This window comes from Camelina sativa, chromosome 17 (assembly GCF_000633955.1).
Source record: "Camelina sativa cultivar DH55 chromosome 17, Cs, whole genome shotgun sequence".
In the NCBI taxonomy this organism is placed as follows: Eukaryota; Viridiplantae; Streptophyta; class Magnoliopsida; order Brassicales; family Brassicaceae; genus Camelina; species Camelina sativa.
In genome coordinates, this window is record NC_025701.1 from 8715555 (window position 1) to 8739174 (window position 23620).

The following is a 23620-nucleotide window of genomic DNA, read 5'->3' on the forward strand; positions in this document are numbered from 1 at the left end:
AGTCTCATACAGACTAATTGTTATTTTCTTGTCTCGACGTCAAGTTATTATCGTTTCTTATGATCCACATGCATAATTTGTAGGGTCGTACTCACGGGAGGTATCTATATAATTACGATGTTTTATTATATAATCCGTTCCAAATTAATGCATTACGTCCGTTGATGTGAATCATGTGATATGGTGACGCATGTGGTGTAGAAATGATATACATCCTTATAGAGGTATATCTTAATGACTTGTCAAAAGTTACAAATATGGTACAAAAGAAATTATAAACAGTTAAAATCATATTCCAAAGAGCGAGAAAGTAACCTAATTATGTAATAATTTGTACGGTGGTCGAAGACTACGAAAACTGAGGTGATATATAATTCGTTTTAGTGTGGTTGATTTGGTTTTCTGAATAGAAGGTCCATAATACTCACAAATTTCACACTTTTTTATTGTTTGTCCGTCGAAATTTTCTCTTTAAACCATTACTTTAGGGGTTTATAATAAAAAAAAAAAAAACCAAGAAATCAAAATCTTTAGCATAGAAACGAATAAATATTACAAAAAAACATTCGAAACTAATTAAAACACATACACAAAAACATTAATCATTAAAGAAAGCTCAAGTCTTGAATCCTGATCTCAGTTTTATACTTCTTCTGATGAGACATCTCATGATCAACCTTGGCAGCTTCTTTCATTTTTCTAGAACTATCAACAACCGAGACAGCTTTGTGACTCTTACAACCAGACAAAAACCCACCCGACCGGACTTTGTCAGCAATCACCGGTTTGGTTTTAACCACCGGACCACTTCTCGTGGCCCTCTTCATCAAATCGAAATCCGATATCACCGATTGATCTGCCATACTTCCCGTTACCACACTCCATCCAATGCTAGCCTCACTCGGCTCATAGACACTGCTCGTTATGTTTTCAATCTCGAACAAATCTGAACTCGCTACACTTGCTGTCTCTTCCTCTTGCGTGTTGCTGCCCATCGAAGAGTTATTACCATTGTTGTGATGGTTGTTCTTGGTAGAAAGCTGGTTTGGTATTGCATCCCATGTAAGCAGAGAGAGCTTTCTCTCGAGGTTCATGGCGATATCTGTCCTTTGAATAGGTAATGGAATCTTCGCTGGCTCGTGATAATCCATTTTCTTGGCTTCAAAACGGAGTCTAGGTTTGTCGTTATGCTTTCTTGCGTCGTAAGCTACGAAATCTCGATCGGAGTCTCTACCTTTAACGGAGATGTTTTGGTCTTTATTAACGGTTTTGACCCCGGAACAGGGGCCGTAACATCTAAACCCACCAAAAGAGATGCTTGCCTCGTTTGTTTTCCTTTGCTTATTGTCATTGTTGTTGCTAATCCTCATGAGAAAGGTTTGACTGTTGTAACTTGACTCAGATCTTACACTTGGAGTCCCATGTCGGCTTGTTCTTGATCTAGATGACGTCGTTTTCGTCAGTTGAGAATGAGGATGAGGATCAGGATGGGGATGATTCTGTGTGTTTTCCTTTTTGTGTTGCTTGGTGATATCCACCGTGGAATCAACATGATCTAGCTTCATGCTAAAGTACTTTTCTGCGCCAAAAACTCCAATCTCGGCGTCAACATCAGCAACGGAAGCTTTGATATTATTGGGTTTGTCGGAGATTTTTGAAGAAGAGTGTTCTTTGATCGAGGAGAGGACAAGTAGTTGTGGTTTATAAGTTGAGATTTGGCGAAAATGGGCACTCTTCTTTTCAGCATCCATCTCTATTGTGAGTGTATATATGTTGTTTAGTGACTACTTTATAAAGTGGTAAAAAAACAAAAGATCCAACAAAAAGAATTTAAGGGAAATGACAAGAAGAAGAAAGCTGTGGAAATGATGGGAGATTTGCAGAGAGAACAAATTTCTGAATGATGGTTGGTGTTTATGAGGATGAATTTTCACTACTATATAGAGAAAAATAATATTAGTGGAGGAAATGGTGCCAAGTCATGGTTAGTAGCTACACAGTTTGCAAACCCCTAATTTAAAAAATATTAATTATTGTTTTCTTTCTAAGAAATATTAGAAGAAGTACATCCATAAATTGGGAAGTGCGTATATATATGTATATATATAGAGAGAGATATATATACATAAAATCAACTACTCTCTGAAGTATGTAAAAAACAAAAAACAAGAACAGTTTTTGTCATTTAAGATATCAACAGAAGTGATTCACCATGATTAATAATACAGCGGAAAACTTGATACCAATCTCTCAATTTATTTTTCATAGCGAATCTAACAACACGATAAGTTGATTTTAGACAAAGATAAAGTTATGTTGTTTACTTCTTTCGACAAACAAGAGTTTGGAAATAAAAAGTGAGTAAAGCTGTAAAGGTATATTAAGATCAGGTTTTATTATGATTCAGTTCAGTTATCGTATAAACAAATATTTTCGTTTGATTAAAGTAGGAGTTAGCTGTTCACATTTGATTTTATAAAAATTATTTTGGTTGTTTCATGCTACAAACATATTGGTTGAAAAAAATAAACGGCTTTAGATATTGTATTTTAGGTATAAGCTATAAAATATTAGTTATTTGATTATTATCAAAAAAACATTAATACTAATTGCAATAACTCTTAACTCTTTCATAACATTTTATATCATTTTCCCTCTCGGTACAACTAATAACATTTTTACGTATTTATGTTTTTTATGTGACGACTTTGTTTATATAGAAATTTAATGATACAAATAAAAGTGAAAAAGGTCAATATTTGCAGTAGAATTTTTATTCCGCTCAATGGTTACTGCTACTTAATTACCGTAATTAAATTACGTTTTCTACGATATTTACTATTCATTTCACTTGTAGACTGTAGTCATCACCATGTTATTCCAAGATGGTTACAGGAATAGTAGATGAAGCCAAAATGAGCATTACGAGTTGGACCTTTCAGCACTACAATACAGTTTCTTCTAGTTTCCTTGTCTTCGATCGCAGAATGATTCGAATTATCACAATCATCAAATAATTAATTTCGTTGTATGGAATTATATATTTATCTTGGATTTATCCACGATAAAAATTAAATAAGATGTGGACAATGTTAGGACAAGTGGTAGATATATGTGGAAGTAGAACAAAGAGAAGAGAGAATCAAAAGCTGCTTGGTGGTATTTATTGTTATGCCAATTGTTCCATAATAAATAGGTTGAAAGATTGGTTTTGATCATATAAGAAGATTTTGCATTCCAACAAATATGTATCACACATTCAAGTATAAGTTGCCTTGACGTATGCTGGAAAGTTTGGCAGTGGCAACGTCAAATATCTTTTCAGTATCATAATGATTGTCCTTTTTAGAATAAAACTCCGACTATATTAACATTTTTGGAGTTTTCCATTTTTTTCATCAAAGTTACATATGTGGATCAAAATGTTTAGTTCTGAAAACGCAATATGCATGGTTCTGGTTGTTACAAGTTCACTATGTCTTGGATTTTGTCTGTTCAGCGAAGAACTTGAATGTGGTCGAAGGGGAATCTAGAAGCCTTTGCTGAATAGGACTAAGAATAAATTTCTGAATATATATATGTTTAGGTGTTAATGAATTAAAAAGTCAAGATGGCCGAGTTGGTCTAAGGCGCCAGTTTCAGGTACTGGTCCGAAAGGGCGTGGGTTCAAATCCCACTCTTGACAAATTTAATTAGATTAGATAATTTTGTTTTTACTATTTCAAATTATTTTTTTTTTTTTTATAAAAAAGCACATGTACAATTATGAGGCATAAAGGCCCTAAACGATCCACTGGGCTTTACAAACACAATCTTATTTTTTGATTTTGTTGTTAAATGATTAAGACAAGACCTCAAATATGTGTGGAGATCTGGGTATATTCGTCTTTTTAAAAAATTGAGACATCACAAAAAGCGACGTGTCGTGTCGTGGATGGTAGTAATGACGGAACACAAAGGGAGAACATTACGAGATTGTCCTTGCGCGTTTACTATATAAACCCAAACTACTTCGTGTCTTCTAACATTCGAAAACCCCAATTCAAAGGTCTCTTTGTGTTCTCTCTACCAAATCGTTGATTTCTTGTCAGTGTTACAATGGATTGCATAAAGAAGGTTGATAGATCTGCTTTCGTTTCCTTTTCACCGGAAGCTCCGTTTATGGCAACCGGAACCATGGCCGGAGCCGTGGATCTGTCGTTTAGTTCATCCGCCAATCTAGAGATCTTCGAACTTGATTTTAGGTCCAACGATCGTGATCTGAAACTTGTTGGTCACTGCTCAAGCTCTGAGCGGTTTACTCGACTCGCTTGGGGAAGTTATGGTCTTATTGCAGGTGGACTCGTCGATGGAAACATCGGTTTATGGAATTCAAATCGGTGATTCTTTTTTTTTATTTCTTATCCCTAAATTGAACTCTATCTATTAAGCCGTGTTTAAAATTGATAATGATGTATCTGTTGATTAGTTCTGAGTCTGGAGAGATTGAGCATGTTAGACATCTTTCAAAACACCAAGGACATGTAAGTTTATATCTCTTTTTTTTTTTCTTCAGAATTTCATGTTTCTTTTCCCCCAAGACATCTTGATGTAATGTAATGTGTACATTGTCTTGTAATTAGGTTCGTGGTCTTGAATTTAATATCAAGTCCCCAAATAAACTTGCTTCTGGGGCTGATGATGGTACAGTTTGCGTTTGGGATTTAGCAAATCCTTCAGAGCCTTCTCATTATCTAAAGGTACGCAATCATACATATAGCTCAGGTTCTTGCTCTATCTTATCATAAGCGCATTGATATATATATATATATATGATAGACTCATGATCCACTGCACTTTTTGTGTGTGTTGTTATTGAAAAGGGAACTGGTTCTTCAGTGCAAGAGGAAATCTCTTCGGTATCGTGGAACAGAGAGTTTCAACATGTTTTAGCATCTACTTCATATAACGGGACTACTGGTGAGAATATTTAAGTTGTCTTCATTTATCAATCCTTGTACATGATATAGTTTATATAGGTTGATGCTAAAAAACTGATCTTTTGTTTTTCCTTATAGTGATATGGGATGTGAACAACAAGAAGGTTATAACAGAGTAAGTACATTATATCTTGGTTTTGTTTTGAATTTGATATCTCAGAAGCCCTTTGTGATCTCTTATATGATATGGCCATTATCCAATCAACAGCTTCAAAAATTCCGGATCAGTGGACAGATTTAAAGGTCCAACTCGGTGCTCAGTTTTGCAATGGGACCCTGATAATTTTAATCAGATCATGGTTGCATCAGATGAAGACAGCTCAAATGTTAAGGTACTCATTTTTTTCTTCATAGTTAAATCAAAAATTTTGGCTATTATATTTGTATCTAAAGATGTTTCCTATATATCAGCTTTTGGACATAAGGTATCTACAGTCACCTGTTCGCACATTTGTTGGCCATCAAAGAGGTATATATCTCCGATCTCCTTTACCATAGAATTGTTGTCATCATTACTGTTGGAACATAATGGTGATACTTGTGGTTATATAACAGGTGTGATTGCAATGGAGTGGTGTCCAAGTGACAGTTTGTATCTACTTACTTGTGCGAAAGACAACCGAACTATTTGCTGGAACACAAAGACAGGACAGGTGAAGACACAATTTATTTTGATATAGCTTAGTTGTTAGCTTGCGTACGCTAGTTATCTACTTACATTATCTGAATTAATTGAATCTTTTGTCCATTTATGTCAGATTGTGGCTGAGTTACCTATTGGTGGCAATTGCAATTTTGATGTTCATTGGTATCCAAAGATGCCTGGAGTTATATCAGCATCTTCAGTTGATGGGAAAGTTGGCATCTATAACCTTGAGGTATCTCTTTCCAACTTTGCTTTGGTGTTTGAAATTTATCAATCTGAATAATATATATATGACCTATACAAATACTTATCCTATGAATCCATGGTTATTATAACACTACACCTTATGTTTCCTAATTATAAAATGAAAATAAACTTATGAAAGTATGTATCTATGTAGTGTTGCAGCAGCTATGGTAATGAGGTGAACAACCTAGATTCTGGTAATGTTCTTGATGATCCGTCTTGCTGAACAATAAGCTTATTATATGCATCATTGCTTAACTGAGAGTATCAGAACCAACATTATTTCTTATTCCATCTTCTCAATGCAGCTTCTTTAACAGCACCAAAATGGTGGAAACGACCGGTTGGTGCATCTTTCGGATTTGGAGGAAAGCTGATTTCATTTAACAAAAATCTTTCTGAAGCATCTGAGGTGAGTTTACAGAGGACTCTTTTTTTTTAATTTTCTTTTCTTCAGTTCATTGACTCTTATGTCATGTGTAGGTTATTATGCATAGCCTGGCCACAGAAGAAAGTTTGGTGAATCGGATTTTTAGATTTGAAGCTGCAATAGAAAATGGAGAGAAGAGTTCACTTAGGGGTTTGTGTGAGAAGAAAACAGAAGAGACAAAGTAAGTCTAAGTCTTGCTCTAACTGAAACTTATCAATTCATCCTTAGATAACTAAACAGAAACTCATAAGTTTCCATTATGTTCCAATACATTGTTTATGCAGTTCCGAGGTGGAGAAGGAAACATGGGGCTTGCTGAAAATCATGCTTGGCGAGGATGGAACCGCAAAGTCGGAGTTGCGTACCCATCTCGGCTTTAGTTCATCGTCTGAGGAAACGGATCAAACTGTTAGTGAGCATCATGCTACATCTTCTACTGAAGACGTAGAAGTGACTCAACAAATGCCAAAAGGAGAAGAAGAAGAAGAAGAAGAAGAAGAAGAAGAAGAAGAAGAAGAAGAAGAAATCGCTGATCCAACAGTTGATGATTCCATCCAACGTTCATTAATTGTGGGAGATTACGAGAAAGCAGTGGCTCAGTGTTTTTCTGCAAATAAGATGGCTGATGCTTTAGTTATTGCTCATGTTGGTGGTACAACATTGTGGGAGAGTACCCGTGATAAGTATCTGAAGATGAGCAATGCACCTTACATGAAGGTATTATATATATTTAGATGCTTTCAACTTTTCTTTATATATTGGAAAGTGCCATCTTTTATTTTTGTTGGTTTGCCAAAGTGGTACAATTAACTACCATTGTTTATTTGTTTCAGGTTGTTTCTGCAATGATGAACAATGATCTAATGACCCTTGTGAATACAAGACCACCTAAATCTTGGAAAGAAACTCTTGCTCTTATCTGCTCTGTAAGATATTTTCTATTGTCATATCGCTATTAAAATGTTTGCTCCCAGACGTTTTGATGTCACTAACTACTTTTAATGGATGTTTTTTTTCATTTTAATAAACAGTTTGCAGAAGGAGATGAATGGACAAGCCTCTGTGATGCTCTAGCCTCAAAATTGATGGCTACTGGTTTTACTTTGGCTGCAACTCTATGTTACATTTGTGCAGGCAATGTCGATAAAACAGTAGACATTTGGTCAAGTAGCCTTGAAAGTGAAAGTGCTGGAAAATCTTATGCTGAGCGTATTCAAGTGCGACTTGAACTATATATATTTTATACAAATATTGAATTTTGGACTTCTCTGCTCAAACTTTTTTTGTTTTGTTTTTTTTGTATTGAATTGAAATAGGATCTTATGGAGAAGACGCTTGTCTTAACTTTGGCAACTGGAAACAAGAGATTCAGTACGTCTCTACGCTGTCTCTTTGAGAGTTATGCTGAAATTTTGGCCAGTCAAGGACTTCTTGCAACCGCGGTAAAGTTCTTGAAATTTCTTGACTCTGGTGATTCCTCAACCGACCTTTCAATCTTGCGGAATCGGATTGCTCTGTATGCAGAGCCTGGTATGTTTATAGCTACATTGTGATTAATCTGCTTTAGAAGAGACTTATCATTATGAAATTAGCTAAACTGTTTGATATTGTTTCTTGCAGAAATTACTAACCCTTCTGCATCAGTAAGCACTCAGCCTGAAATCTCCAAGCCATATCAAAAGGTCTTCTGTTTGACTTGGAACAAAACATACTTTGCTATCTACTTGGTTTTTGCTTATATTTATCACTTTCATGGTCCAAATCTTAATTACTATGTTTTTTTTCCTGCAGAATTCTTCTCTTCCAGCTCCAATAAGCAATGCTCATCAGCCATCAAGAACTACTTTTGTCCCTTTGAATCCCCCTCAAGAACTAAAGAATGCGGACCAATATCAGCAGCATACCATGGATTATTATTGTTTTCCTGCAGAAATTACTAAACCTTCTGCATCAGAAAACACTCAGCCTGAAATCTCCAAGCCATATCAAAAGGTCTTTTGTTTGACTTGAAACAAAACATACTTTGCTATCTCCTATCACTTTCATGGACCAAGCCTTAATTTTACTATGGTTTTTTTTTTTCCTACAGAAATATTTTCCTCCAGCTCCAATAAGCATTGCTCAGCCATCAAGAACTACTTATGTTCCTTTGAATCCTCCTCGAGAACTAAACAACGCGGACCAATATCAGCAGCATACCATGGGTTTTTCTTATTTTCCTGTATGTGATTCACTTCCATCTCCATTTTATTTAGTTTATTTGTCTCCACATGTTAGCTTTTGACTAACCGTAAGACCTCTGTCTCCAGCGATCCACGAACCCAACATACAATGTTCCACCTGTTCCTGCCTCATATCAACCCATTCCTTCACAAGTTGGTCCATATCTGAACTCTCAGATTCCACAAACTGTTGCTCCACCAATGAGACCGATGACTCCAACAGTACAGCAGGTAGCAGCTGAAGCAGCACCTGTAGTAGCTCCACCACCACCACCAACCGTTGAGACCGCAGATACTTCCAATGTACCAGGTACATACATTGCAAAACGTTAGTCATTGGATGTGGTTTATTTATTTCTACAATAACTGTTACTAAAATCAGAATTGTTTTCTTCATGATATTTTTATGATACGATCTAGCCCACCAGAAGCCTATTGTGGCTACATTGACAAGGCTATTTAAAGAGATATATGAACCATTAGGAGGTAATTCACGAGCTAATCCTACCAAGAAGCGTGAGATAGAAGATAACTCAAAAAAATTAGGAACTCTGTTTGTGAAACTAAATAATGAGGACATCTCAAAGAACGCTGCTGAAAAACTCGCTCATCTCTGTCAAGCTTTAGACAAACATGATTTTGGTGCAGCTTTACAGATACAGGTAAAAGTGGTGTACTGTGAATCTTTGGTAATCTTGCATTCTGTCGTATTTATAACTGTTGGATCAATAAGAGTTTGGTTTGTTATTTGTTATTTTTTTTGTTGAACAGGCGTGTATGACAAACACCGAATGGGATGAGTGCGGCTTTTGTCTTCCAACACTAAAGCGAATGATGATCAAGGGAAGACAAAATGTGCAATGAAATGGTGATATTATTATCTGTCCGGGGTATAAACTAGCCACTAGGTTATATGTACTTAGTGCTTTGACCTTGCGAGAGATAAGCTTATAACCAGATCAGTTATATAATTAATCATTAATTCTATTTTCATAGAGATCTCTCTCGTTTTTTTCTCTCCGATTTTGGATCCTCGAGACAATCAGCATTTTCTTCAGAAAACTTTAGAGCCAAGCAATCAACGTAGGAAGCCTGAGTTCACGAGACAAAGGTTAGCGTGGGTTCGAATATGCCCCAACTCTGTTTTTAGCTATTGGCCTACTTTAGTTACTAACATACATATATGGTAAAATATATGTCCAGAGAATCACGAAATCACAATGTGTATGCTTTAAAAGGCATATTAAAATTTTAAATTACTGTAATAAAAAGACTACAGTGGTCTTTTCCAACAAATTCGAGTGGCCACTTAGCTGAGAGCAAAAGTAGCGAATATGTTTTTTGGTGGTATTGTATTGCTTTGTGATATATATATTTAATGGCTTCAAACGAGCGAATTGAAAAACATGAACCTAAACGATTTGATAACATGATTTGAAATGTGGGCCGTTGTGTTTTAAATTAAATTACTTTAAACATAAACATAACAAAAAAAATACCTTCATCATGATCTTTTCTTGCAACAGAAAAAGAATGATAATGACTAGAGCGTCTGTTAATTATAATATATGTAAGTGATGCATTTGACACATGACCTAAGGCTTTATTAATTTTTAATATGTTTATGAACTCGATTTATAATATTTTTAATATAAACATTGTAGTTTGACAGGGAATGACATTAAGTTTAAGTTCAATAGATATATATTATATAATTTTACTTGAACCTTTATCTTAAACAAAAATATTTAATCGGAATCTTTTGTATGTATCAGTATAGTGGTGGGCCGAATATTCAAGAGAAAGAGACAAAGGGAAAGAACATATGATTTGGTACTTGTATACTAATTTCATTTTCTTTTTAGAATTTTACGTGATTAAAGCTACTAATATCTTTTTTTTAATGTAACGTTAGTAAAAGAAAAGAAAAACTAACAGCTTAAACATCAACAAGAAAACAACAACTCTCGATCGTATCTAGCTAAGTAACTATAAAAAAAGTTCAATAGAGTAAAAGTATAAGACCAAAGCTTTAAGTTGCTTATTCTTGAAGTATCAATTTATAAAGTCTGTATATCCCCGTTTTCTGTTGCTGTCATTGACCATATGCTTCGTACTGTACATGTGCGATATAGATATACATCCAAATATATTAATTCTTAAGAATAAGTGAATAACCATTGAAAGAGATAGCCAGTGCTCCTAAGGATTCATCTCTTTCAACGCAAGTGCTCTTAAGGATGCTTCTCCTTCAGATAAGAAATATTTATTATGTACATGCAAACATATATATATCCTACTTAAATTATTAGCATACAATGATACAAATATAGACTATAATATTCAAAATGCGATAATTATAATTAGTTTAAGTTTTGGGAGGTTAATGGTTTACTTTACGTATGTCTTCAGAATCCGTCCCCAAAATTATCTACGGCTCGATCGATGTATTCTAAAATAGACTACTTAACTTCTTAAACATCATCTTTTAACATGTTTTCAGTTATTAGAAACAAAATCAAGATCCGAAAGAAAAAAAAAAAAAAAGAAAAAAAAAATGCAAATGGTTTCGAATACTGTATTCTTAAATTAGATAAATATATATATAGCCACGCATATAACTGAAGTATATAACACTCAATCACATCAAGATTGACGAATCAATAATCATATAGATCGGCGTTAATGTAAGTATTTGAATATACACTGATAACCATATACATACATGAATACAAACTCTAATATAAATCAATAGATCAAATACAAGCAGATTCCTTTTTCTTTGTTTTCTTTTTCTTTTTTAATTAAAAATAATCAATACCTCTCTTGGTTTTTCTTTCTTCTTTTTTGCTATCTTCGTTAATTAGTTGCTTGCATTAAGTCGGAGGAGAATACTCACAAACAACCTCCGTCTCAACCTCTCTCCGGTGAAAATTCCGGTGACAGCCACAAGCAGCACACGTCAAAGCATCACCACCGCCGCCTGCCATAAACTCCCGGCAACCGTCAACTGCGTAGCCGCCGATATTAGCTGCGTGGTTCTTCTGGCACTCAACGTAACGGATGTTGCTTGAAGAAGAGGTCGTAGTGTAAGAGCTTTTTCTCTGTTTAACCACCACTTGCCTCTTCTTCATCTTCCTTGGAAACTGATCTCCCAAAACCCTAAGATTCTTTTTTTTTTTTCTCTCTAGGTGACCTTGTTTTGTGGGAGAAATGATGAAAGACTCTTTTAATTTGGATACGAAGAAGTAAAAGGGTACTTGCAGATGCCTTTGTATCCCTTGTCATATAAATAGGGTTGTTGAGTGTTGACTATATCTCTGCACTGTAGACGGATTTGCCGAAGCATTTGAGAAAAGTCGCTTAAAAAACAAAAGTCATTGTGAAGTGAAATTTATCTATATTTGGTAAAGACAAAGACTTCGGAATAATTAGGTTTATAAGGGTAAAAATAGGTTTCGTAAGAAGTACAACAATATAACAGATATAATGATGCAGAATATAAGATAAGATTGCTAGTGATCTAGATATCTACTATATGTAAACCACTTTCTTTTGAAGGTTCGAATGGAGTAAGATATTTTTGAGATCTTTGAAGATTTTTGAACAAATTTTTTTAAATAGTAAGCTATTATCTCAATGAAAATTTGACACGAGTAAAATCTACGTTTTAATATAAGAGTCGTAGTATTTACATTAGAATTCAATTTTTTTTTTTGAAAACATAAAACTCAGAAGTCAGCCTTATTTGTACCGTTGTTTTCACGTGCAATTGCTTCGCTTAAATCATTTAGTTCATCGGAGAAATAATTTAGTAGAAAACCATTTAAAATGGTAGCCACTAGTATAGCTCATGAAATAAATAAAATAATTGAACAAACAAAATAAATGCGTATCCGAGTCACTCCAAGGGACATGCTCCCACAAGCAATAGACATTGACAGATTGTTGGAGTATAATCGCATTATCAATCACATTATTTTATTATTATAATGAACTTCTATCAAAAATAATTTAGCAAAAAAAAAAAAATCTATAAAAAAAAAGCAAAAAAAAATCAGTAGATAAAAGTTTTGTTGTATGGTTAAAGATGACTCACCGTGTTCAGATTTCAATTCGATTTATTAGTATTTAGATGACTTATAATAATAGCAGTTGCTAATGCAATATCTTACAAACAATGTCATCACGTAGAATAAAAATATGAGAACTGATGTGCTTGTTACACATATATATTAGTTGTTTTTGTTTTTTGACATCATATCACTCTCACGTACATGCATGTTAGTTTAGCGTTTTACAGTTTAGCGTTATAACCCTAATAATATATATACTGTATGTTAGTTTAGCGTTTTACAGTTTCGCAAAAATAAAATATTTTGTCAAAAATAAAAGTAAGATTATCTGTTTTTAGTAATACGAATTTTTATTTTTTTTCACCTAAATCGCCTGGATTGACAGATTCTCATTAATTATATATTTCTTTTTAAAATTTCCGGCTAATTCACATGAAATTTATCCCAGTTGAACACATATAACGTATTAACGTGGATCAACAAATGTGGATCCCAGTTGCTACACAAAAGACAATACGTCAATGCCCCATGCGATTTGATTTTAAATTGCTTAGTCTATATAAATTATGAACTTGTAGACTACATTGAGTCAACGACAGTGCTTAATTTAAGAATTTTGGCATTATGAAGATTCTACGGTTTGGTATATTTCTACGAAATATATCAGTGTAACGAATCAAATCTCTAAAAAAAAAGAAAAAAAAAATCCAATTTGGAGATAGAAATGAAAAATATAAAGTCATGCATCGTACAAAGTTACAAACAAAAAGAATATGAGACTCATTAACAAGTTCTGATGTCGAATTTTACTAATCATTGTATTATGTCAAAGTTTATAATTGGTTAAATCAAAATGGTTTCAACTTAATTCCAATTATATAGTAATATATATATATATATATATATATATATATATATGTATACTTGTAAACATAATGATTTAATTGAAAAAATAAAATATGCATGCATGCTTGGATGTTTGTTTTATCAAGTAGAAAATTAAAAGCCGAAAATCACGGGAGAGTGTCAAGATGTTTGTTTCATCAAGTAGAAAATTAAGACACGGTGAGTTCTTCCTGTTCAATCTCTTGACTAGATCTATATATTTGCCATCTCCAATAAGTACGTAGTTTTTGTTTTTTTCAGAAACATGAACATCAGAACATAGTGTATTAACTAAATTCATTACACTGCAAAATGATGATCAAAACATTAAACATACAATTAAGCATTCACGTTACAGCAGAATATAGTCGTGCAAAAATAGTATACTACTAAAGTAGTTAAGACCGCATTTATTACATTTTGGAATAGAGAGATGGGATGTTCTTCAATATTTGTGTGTAAAGACTCTTTGTTTCTCACCAACCGTGCCCTACTCGTGAAGTTGCCAACCCAAAATCTTACAACCCCAAATCATTTGAAATTTATTATATATATGTACATCAACACTCATTATACTGGATTTTAACTTAGTTGCTGATAAACACATCATCACTAATATATACATACCAACAAATTAGAAACATATTACACTAATAAAATATCAATTTGAGTTATTATACAAAATTAAACAAAAAGTGTTGTAACTGCGTCAGACTCAGACAGAGATACAAAAACAAAGTAAGGAACCAACAAGTGAAAGGGCCCAAAATGATTTCCAAACAATTATAGTTGGAAGGGTTGAATATACTCCACTTTTTTTTTTTTTTTTCCAACTACTTAACTTTTTATTTTATTTGTTTATGTCTGTTACCTTATTTTGGTCTTAATAATTTATAACTTCATAAACAAGTTAAATAGTTTGGATGATATGGCTTGCTATATTTTCTTATTATGTTCTCGATTCCATTCCAACTAGCTATGATGGAAATGGTGAAAATAATTTGGAGGGAAGGTAACAGACATTCATGCTAGGATAATTTACTCATGGACGTTAAGACTAGCTCGCAGACATTCATGCTAGGATAATCTAGATTACTGCGGGTCATAATCTAAGCGGCATAGTTTGTGTATTACTTATCAACTAAAGATATATATGATAATCGTGATAATCGTCTAGTACAAGTGTTGTTTTAGAAATAATTTTTGAAAATGTAGCAAATCTCCATGACAAACGTACGATTTCTCATAATTTAATTAGCCAAATTAATCTCTGACGAATTAATTAATGGGCTTATTTGAAATATAAAGCCCCACTCACTTAACGACTTCTCTTGGTTGCCTTTCTGAGTTGTCTGGATTTGGGCTCAAGAACCAAAACTCTTGAAGATTTTTTTTACTCGGAAGACTTCATTAGGCTTGACCGCTTGAGGTTTTCTACGTACTGTTAATAATCTGATTAATCAGAGCAAATTCAATTTGAAACAGAGAGAATCACACAAATGAAGTCTTGTACATTCTCATATGACAATGCATCTAACAAATATATAACGTTAAGACATGTTTCAAAATGACAATTGTATATATAAATATAAATTTAAACACATGAATGATTAAGAGACAAATTTTAACCTTTTTTTTTATATATAAAACACGATTACTGAAAGAAAATAGAATTACTGAAACTGCAGAAACAGAGTATAGCCTTAGCTTTTACTTTTAGAAACAAAACATTGTTTCCTTCCTATAAGAAAAAAAAAATGTCAGCATTTGTTGTATTTGTTGTGTATAGGATCAGAACCTCTTCCAATCATTCTCTTCACAGATTGATTAAGATCAGACATAACCATCGGAGAAGGCGCCAAGTCTCGCTTAGTATCTAAATTTCCTTCTTTTGATGATGAGGAGGAAGATTCATCAGACTCTTCAAGAACACGCAAAGGATGAACAAAGACATGTTGCAGCCTCATTCCTCTGTCCCATATTCTTAGACCCGAAACCTTATCCGTTTGAAGTACCGAAAACGCAATGACAAGAAGAAGAATCAATCCTATATGACGAACCGAAAAACCCATTTTGAAGAAGTATATGTGTTAGAAACGAGCTACAATGTTGTGTTTCTGAAAGTACAAACTTGAGAGAGTATATAAATGGAAAAAGGTTAAAGAAGAAGAGAGAATCTTGTCTCTCTCTCTCTCTTTCCCTTTGGAGTGGAGAGAAGATTGGTAAGAAGGAAGCATATATAAAGGCTGGTTTTAGAAGAACTCTATTCTGACAAGTTTGAACCAAATAAAGGTTTACACTTGGAACTCTGTTCTTGGGAAGCTAAGCATATCTCTCTTTCTTTAATTTTGCTCTTTTCTTTAAGTTCCTTGCCTTTTCTATTTTTAACATACACATCAACATATATGTGAATGTGTTCTGTTTATTGGATAAGGTGAATGGTGCGATAAGTACATGGAAATATAGTTTAGTAGGTGCAATCTTGTGTATGTTGCTTTTTGGGCATTGCTCTTCACACAATGTCCCTATCAAATGGAATCGCCAAAGAACATTGGGATATCTTTTGAACATTCCCTATTATCCGACATGGACAGCCTTTTACCTTTTATATATATAAATATGCATGTGAGTTTAGAATTATGGCATCATAGTGTATATAACAAGAAATTGATTGAATTACAAAAACAAAAATGGTGTCAAGATAGATTTGGAAATATGCCTCCTTTATGTCACATAATAATAAGATGTAATTATGGTACGATAAGCAAAACTAAGTCCATGAATTTTATAGGGAGAAGAAGACTGGCTTGACGAAAAATGCTATCAAAGAAGAAGCAAGAAGGCTCTCTTTTAAATGGAGAAAAAAGTGTTTATTCTGAAAGAATAAATTGAAAATGATGAAAACGAATAAAAATAAAATTGAAGGGGAAGCTGGTACGAAAGCTTGTATAATTCCAAGCTCTTTTCTCCATGCAATAGAATTCAGTCTTGCTTCTTTGAGCTCTCAATGTAATAATCCCTTTTTGCTTTTCTTTTTGTTTTTTGTTTTCCCTTTATTTACTTATCACTTCCCTCCCTAATCATTCATTCAACTTGTTAAAGAGGCTTAACTTCATGTGTAAGTTTTATTTTCATTAAAGTATTGAGGATCTCCATCACAACATATGAGTAACTTGATGATCATAATACATCCCATAAAAATTATTAAAAATTTTAAAGGTAATAGAAGTAAAATGTAGGATTAAAACAGAAAATGAAGATCCCACCCAAAAAAAAACGAACCCTATGATGTACATTCTCTCAACTCATGACACAAACACAAAGACAGACAAAGACAAATACACTAACTATATATATAGATAGATGGTAATATATTGTAATTTAGAAACATCAAAGGCCTCAGCTTTTTTGTTTACCATCTCTTCCACTCTACCGGAGTTTTCTTCCCTGCAAAACCCAAAACCAATCCAAGAAAAGTTGCTTCATAGACTTTCCATAAAAAAAAAGGAATTGTGAGAAAGCTTGTTTCGCTTAGGACACTAACCGTTCCCTTCTCGGGACGAAAGAAGAGGTTTCTCAGTCTTATTCCCGGTTTTGCCACCTGAGTTTGAGACTCTTGTTTTAGGAGAATGAGAAGTGACTCTTGCACTATTACCTGAAGATGGTAAAGAGTAACGTCTACTGGCTTTCTCAGTAGTCCCTAGTTCCTTAGGTGAAGAAGAGCCTTGTAGCCTCAGCTTTGCTTTAGCAGATTTAGTCGCTTGCATATAGCTTGGTAGTCCCGGGCTACTAGTCTGATTTCCATAACTACTCTCTTGACACTCGGCGGTTTGAGTAGCTGTAACCAGAGGACCCTTTTTCCCGGATTTCTGATTCTCCTTCCTTGCTGAATTCTCCTTATAGTTTTGTTTAGGAGTTCTCTCTTCTTTCACATACTCCTTTTCCTCAGCCATCATTACATTTTCTTCGCTCTCTTCGATTTGGTTGACTAATGTGGAATCAAGTGCTTCACTGGCTCTCAATGGTCCATGAGTTTGCATTAAATCCACAGGTTGTTCCACCACTGTCTCAGACATTTCATCTTCTTTCTCTTTATCAAAGCCATTCACAAATTCTTCTTCTAAACCCGGATTTGGCTTTTCAACTGCAAACTGTGGAACCTGTTGAGGTTGGATAGAGTTCTCAACTATGGGATTATGTACTTTCCTCAAGCCACGTTTCACTTTTTCTAGATCAACTTGAGGATTTTCCATGTCTGGTAGTGGCTCTACAGATTGACTTGCTGAAACTTTGCGGAAGCTGCGTTTGGGTTTTTCAAACTCGAGTGATGTCTGTGCCACTGAGGGATTGTCGAGATTTGAAGTAGGGACTTTGCGAACACTTTTCTTTGGTCTAGCAAACTCAGCCTCGACTACCTGAGAGTGAGAGTTACTCCCCAACTTCTTTTGAGTTTTTCTGACTGAGGCTATCTTTGGCTGAGGAACTGGTTTCCAGAAGCAAGAAGCTGACCAGTTCTCTAACCAGATTAAATTGGAAGAATCATTGTCAAGGGACAATGGCATCACGTTTGGCGATGAAGCTAGAAGCTGATAAGATAACAACAGCATAATTATCTACCATGATCTTTTCATGACCTAGTTTCAAACATTGTAATAGCAGAAACAAGTATATACCTTCTGAGCAAAAGCATTTGCTGTTAGCTTCTTGATTCCTAGGTAAGCATGTGTATCAACAACTGAGTCGGTGAGTTTATTTTCCTGATAAGACAGAAAAATTTGTATGCAGGATTAGAGTTAAAAGCTATCAGCTAGAAAAACCAAAATCAGAGAGATGCTTGAGTCCTTGAGATTAGCATTACTAGTGGGTGATGATGCAACCGGCATTTCCTATGAACTTCAACTCCAATGTCGGAATGTCTGATCTCTCTTCCTCGAGCAAGTGCTTGCAATCTGACAATTCCCATAACACAGCAAAGGGTCGAAACAGCTTGCCTCCTAACCATGTGACCACGGAAAACTGCTTGTAGCCTTATTATACCTTTTAAGATCCTGAAAGCACGTCGAGCCTTCACATAGAGAGCTTAGATCAGAATACAAAAATTGTGAAATCAAGAGGCATGTCTATATCTAGTCCAGAAGCTTTAAAATATTACCAAGTAGCCTCTATACGCAGCCTGCACGGTAACTGCTGCAATTTCTTGTTGAACTTTCTCTGATTCGGATGGCGAATCATCAGGAACAGAAGCAGCATCTACAGAATATGTTGGTTGGACCTCAGAAACTTGTATCTCGTTGGCTGAAACATCTTCATGTTCTAGGTTCTGTGTCTCTACCATACCACTGGTATAAACTGCTGCATTTCCAATGGGTGGAAGATCCGAAACAACATCGGATTCTTCAACCTTTGAAATAACCACAACCTCTTTTGCATTCACAGTTCTCTGTTCATGTGATAACCATAGAAATTTTGTAACAATTAGAAACAGACAAACAAAGAGAAAGGCAATCATAGTGACAACAGCAGACAGAACAGAATTAGTCGTGAACAATCCGGGAATAGAACTACTATGCCGAAAGCGAAGAACACTAGTAAAAAGAGACATGTCATGTAAGTATGTAACTAACCCAGTCTGGCAACCATTACTGTACTCAGCCTTAACTATCCAAATATGAAATCCAAATGTTTTGTCATACAACATTTTGAAAAGAAAACAAGTTTACCTCTTTCTCTTTAATACCACTAGATTTAGATGGTTTCTTTCCAAGTAGCACACTTTTTAACCACCTTACAGGCTTTCCCATGATGTCTAGAACCAAAAATTTCACAGCACCTGCATTTTTCCGAGAAATCACAAAACAGTTTGCTTTAAGCAAAATAAATAAAAGACTATATAACAACACAACACATTATTACCAAAATATTGCAATTTGCAAATCTTTCAGTAAATTTTGGTTATATCCAAGAGGCTTCAAAAGTTAAAGAGATACATAAGCTCTTTGCAACAGGATTAATCATACTAAGTTCAATGGATCAGCCATTCATTCATACTAAGTTCAATGGATCAGACTGTAGAGATCCAAATTAAAAAATCACTGTCGGCCACAAAACTAAGATAAATTAATACAATCATTCGTCCATGAGTACAACAGGAAAGACAAGTAATTTTATATTATAATCAGCAAAATAGTAAATCACAATCATTAACCAATGAAGATCAAACTAGAAATAGAAAGAAAAATGCAATGATTACCATAAAATCAACAAAATCTCCAAAACTCCAAAAAATGAAAAATTACTGAAACCAGATCTGGAAACTCACCTTGCCAGTAAATGAACCTGATCACAAATCCACACTACCTGATCTCAAAATAAACAGTAAGAAAAATAAAAAGTATTAAAATTTTTAGGGATCTTCAAATCTCATTGTAGTCGAACTACTCCGTCAAATGTCGGACTCAAATTAGAGCACGTGGTTGGATCTCATGTCTGAATCCGACACAAACTAAGAGGAAGACAACATTACCGTGACTGAATCTGTTGAAGATATTCCAATTGCAAATCTCTTTTAAGAGTCTAGAGCAGTGAGGAGGCTCTTCGGTGGTGTGTTAGTTTCAGAGTGACCACGACGACAGAGAAATTTAGTTTTATTTATGATTTTTTAAAACTGCAAAACGCATCTCCATAATTTAAATCTAGCACCGGTCTTTTACAGCCGTTAGATCTTTGCTTTTTGCATAAACAAAACAAAAAAACTCCATTTTTTTCATACACAGACCCAAAAATACAAAAAAAAAAAAGTAAAAATCAAAACTTTGTGGGAAAAAATTGCCAGCAATGAAGTAACAAACACAATTGGGAAATGATGATTGACAGATAAGCAATTTAAGAAGGTGAGAAAGTTAGGGGTTGGGTAGTCCCCAGGTTGCAGCTTACTTTGGGAACAAGTGTATTAACTCAGCTGCGTGACTGTGAAGCATCTTCTTCGGATCATTTTACATTCTTACCCTTCTTCTTCTTCTTCTTCTTCTTCTTCAACCTGCGCTAGAGTGAGTGGCGCGTGGTCATACATTCATTAGCCGTTGGTTCATGCGGCAAACTCTCGTGTGTGTGGGCCTGTGGGGGTTCGTAAAGGGAACGACTTTTATTATCGTGCTCTGTTCCTGAACGTTTTCAAGACTGGAGCGAGCGCAAACGAATCCGCCTAAAAATCAAAAGCCATAAGTTTAGAGACTAATGGGTTCACTATTCAGCTCGGCAACCAGAGAGAGTTTTTTTTTAACCCAATGCTATAAGATTTGCACCATACATCAGACTGACAATGTTCATAACTTGGTGACAAACTCTCAAAGAGAACGAACAAAATTATGCTTTTAGTTAAAGGATGAACTGAAACTAGAAAATACAAAAGGCACTGGAGAACAATAAAAAAGAAAAGTGAAAACAGGGTTGCATCAAACGCCATCTAAACTGAGCACTCCATGAACTGTGGAACTCTAGTTTCGTGAAGCTTCAAGTTTCAATTTTTCTACCACATTAGCCACAAAACAGCACAGTTTTGATTCTGAAGCTAAACCATCTGCTACTCTTGCAATAGACTTTAGCTCTTCATGCAAATCCGAGTGTAGAACCAGAGTGGAGAAGTTCTCATCGATAATAAGCCCCAAACATTTGGTTATGTCTTCGAGTTCAGGAACCCAGTTGCATAGTTTCAAACCGAGCTTGGAGGCGGCTTTAGGGCATGGACCAGCTTGAGGGAACATCTCATACTTCTTCATCCATTTAGAGAGGTATCGAATAAAGCTCCTCATCTCATTGCCATTCAACTTACTAACTGCAGATGCAAACATGACTTCATCAACATTCCGCGAAGCTAACAAGTAATGAAGGCAAAGCTCAGAGGTTGAAAACCCGTCGTGAGCAACCATCAGCAAGATCGAAGCCTCTTCAGCAACTTTAGACTTCTTTGACAGCTCTGTGTTGCTCACCTTTTCAATCGCCAACATAGCCTCACTGTCCCATTCTTCTCTTACCTTAACCATGTTGCTAATTGCTTCCTTTGATGGGCATAAAAAATACTTCAAGATGGAAAGCAGCTCAGTTGCCCCAAGATCTGAAGCTTGTTTGATCACAACACAAAGCAAATCTGACCTTTGCTTCTCAACAAGATTGCTAACTAAATAAGAGTATGAAGAATGATCAACCAAGGAGTTTGAAATCAAGATTTCCACTAGCTCCCACATCTCTAAACGAATACAATCTTTCAAAATTAAACCAGATACATCTCTACCCATCAGAAACCCATTCTTCTCCACCAGTTCCTGTAGACCAGCTTGATCACCCAAGACTAACCCGGCTGCATTTGTACCCATCAAAAGCTCAGTATTCCTTTTCAACTCCTCTAACTCATCAGGCTTAGCCTCTAAAATCCCAACTTTCTCACCAATATTCTCAAGAAACTGCTTCAACATTCTCACAAACTCATCTTTGACAAACCCATTCGTATCCTTAAGCTTCCTTTTCAGCTTAGATGAAAACTTCTTACCTAAATCAATGACTTCAACATCGCTTCCGGAGATTCCCCACCCGGATATTGGATTGATAAGGGTACCAGGATTAGGGTTTTCTAGCTTCGGTTTCAGATTTGCGAAGATACCATCGTGGCTAAGAGGGATTGGATAATCTGACTGCGACTCGACTCTGTCCTGTTTCGCTACGGTGTTGGAGATAGCTTCAAGCAGCGTCATTGCGAACCCAACAAAAGAAAGAATCAAACTTTATCCCAAAATCTGAAAGAATAAAGAGAACCCATTAACGCAAAACCATAAATCCATTCGTATATGACGCAACAAAGACTCTAAACAAATCTAATAAAGCAAAATCAGCAGAGTTCTATGGAGATTACTCCTAAACAACAATCGTTTAAGAGGTCTAGAGCTATCAAAACTTTACCTTGAGGATGGAATTATAAGGATGAGTGTTCGTTTCACTCGAATCGCCCACTCTCGTTCTGTGAGGTTGAAGAGGAGAGACAGGTAAAAGATGAAAAGCCCCAAAGAAGGCGATAGCAAATTAGGGTTTAGGGTTTTTGTAATTGGTACAATAATACTTTCTGCATTCCTGTGATTCCAAATATACCCCTGTCTTCCCTTACTTATTACATTTAGCCCCGATGTCTTCGAAAGTCGCCGATTTTTATGTTTTTTCCTAATTGTAGAAAATGCTAATGATAATAATTTTTTAGAGGAAGTTCAAAACGAAATAGTTAAGTGTTAAAGACATGAATTAGCTTTCAAAAACTGGGTCAACAAGTTGACTAATTATTGTAAAATGTCAATGGTATATACATAACTCTACGCAACCAAGGAAAAGTCCTTAGATCGTGGTCGATTTAAAATATCTACTTGTTATTATCAATCACATGTCCACGAAAATATTCCTCATGTTTATTTTTATTTTTTTTCTTGTCAAGAACATGTATTTTACTAAATTTAAATGTGAGTGATGATGCTATATGTAACAATACCATAAGCTATATAGACCGTAGTCGTTATGCGTTTGGAATCTCACATGCAAAAATGAAACATAAACTATATAAACACACGTTTGTCCAAAAAACAAAAAAAAAAAACTATATAAACACACAAAAAGAAATACAAATACAAATTTTATGAACCTAAATACCTAATCAACTCAGTGGTCAATTTGGTTTTCAGTTGGAAGTCATAAAAATTTATATATTTATATATAAATGCATTACAATAATACCTTGATTATATAATGTATAATCATGAATGTATAGTATAATACTAATTTAAATGCCAAGCCTACCAAGTACCAACCATTTGGCAAAATTTTAAGAGTTCATTAAACAAAGAAACAAACGGCGTGATTTAAAATAAAACATGCAATTTGTAATTGATTAAACCTTCAGTTTGTTTGTAACAAAGTCATATGTGATTTATAATTTGCAACATGATTGATTAGATATAACCAATTTGTGGATCTAGATTTACAGTTTTATAAGTTTTTAATTAAAATTTTTGTTTTTTTTTTTTTTTGTTAAAAGGTTTTAATTTAAAATTTTGTTAGTCTCTGAAGTAGATTCTAAACAGTATGTGCTACTGTTGTGGTTGCGT

At 34.7% G+C, this 23620-nt stretch overlaps 5 protein-coding genes and 1 non-coding gene across 8 annotated transcripts; 2 read left to right on the top strand and 4 right to left on the bottom strand.

Annotated features, from left to right (window-relative positions):
• Positions 572-1918, bottom strand: LOC104756224 (protein PHYTOCHROME KINASE SUBSTRATE 3-like). The gene has a single exon (XM_010478777.2). It carries the CDS (start codon positions 1749-1751, stop codon positions 606-608), a length of 1146 nt encoding a protein of 381 aa, XP_010477079.1. The 5' UTR covers positions 1752-1918; the 3' UTR covers positions 572-605.
• TRNAL-CAG lies at positions 3605-3685 on the top strand. Its single transcript has one exon. It is a non-coding gene; the product is annotated as a tRNA-Leu (tRNA).
• On the top strand, positions 4037-9518 carry LOC104756226 (protein transport protein SEC31 homolog A-like). Of its 2 annotated transcripts, XM_010478778.1 has the most exons (22): positions 4037-4379; positions 4469-4523; positions 4623-4739; positions 4863-4959; positions 5058-5094; positions 5188-5311; positions 5391-5448; positions 5535-5632; positions 5738-5857; positions 6026-6068; positions 6180-6283; positions 6355-6482; positions 6586-7018; positions 7135-7227; positions 7333-7518; positions 7618-7831; positions 7922-7983; positions 8093-8293; positions 8391-8522; positions 8611-8833; positions 8944-9185; positions 9295-9518. In XM_010478778.1, exons 1-22 carry the CDS (start codon positions 4099-4101, stop codon positions 9385-9387), a joined length of 3141 nt encoding a protein of 1046 aa, XP_010477080.1. In that variant the 5' UTR covers positions 4037-4098; the 3' UTR covers positions 9388-9518. The 2 variants fall into 2 exon arrangements, with proteins under 2 accessions (XP_010477080.1, XP_010477082.1); XM_010478780.1 differs by lacking the exon at positions 8093-8293.
• Positions 11142-11986, bottom strand: LOC104756227 (mini zinc finger protein 3-like). The gene has a single exon (XM_010478781.2). The coding sequence runs from the start codon at positions 11655-11657 to the stop codon at positions 11400-11402; it is 258 nt and encodes an 85-aa protein (XP_010477083.1). The 5' UTR covers positions 11658-11986; the 3' UTR covers positions 11142-11399.
• On the bottom strand, positions 16675-20383 carry LOC104756228 (protein IQ-DOMAIN 31-like). 2 transcript variants are annotated; one of them, XM_010478783.2, is made up of 8 exons: positions 20008-20383; positions 19804-19841; positions 19205-19314; positions 18637-18924; positions 18343-18549; positions 18158-18241; positions 17029-18070; positions 16675-16931 (listed from the first exon to the last, which is right to left on the bottom strand). In XM_010478783.2, the coding sequence occupies exons 3-8, from the start codon at positions 19283-19285 to the stop codon at positions 16897-16899; spliced, it is 1737 nt and encodes a 578-aa protein (XP_010477085.1). In that variant the 5' UTR covers positions 19286-19314; positions 19804-19841; positions 20008-20383; the 3' UTR covers positions 16675-16896. The 2 variants fall into 2 exon arrangements, with proteins under 2 accessions (XP_010477085.1, XP_010477086.1); XM_010478784.2 differs by lacking the exons at positions 19804-19841; positions 20008-20383 and adding an exon at positions 19398-19722 and having other exon boundaries at positions 16829-16931.
• LOC104756229 lies at positions 20750-22538 on the bottom strand. The gene is made up of 2 exons (XM_010478785.2): positions 22434-22538; positions 20750-22270 (listed from the first exon to the last, which is right to left on the bottom strand). Exon 2 carries the CDS (start codon positions 22226-22228, stop codon positions 20978-20980), a length of 1251 nt encoding a protein of 416 aa, XP_010477087.1. The 5' UTR covers positions 22229-22270; positions 22434-22538; the 3' UTR covers positions 20750-20977.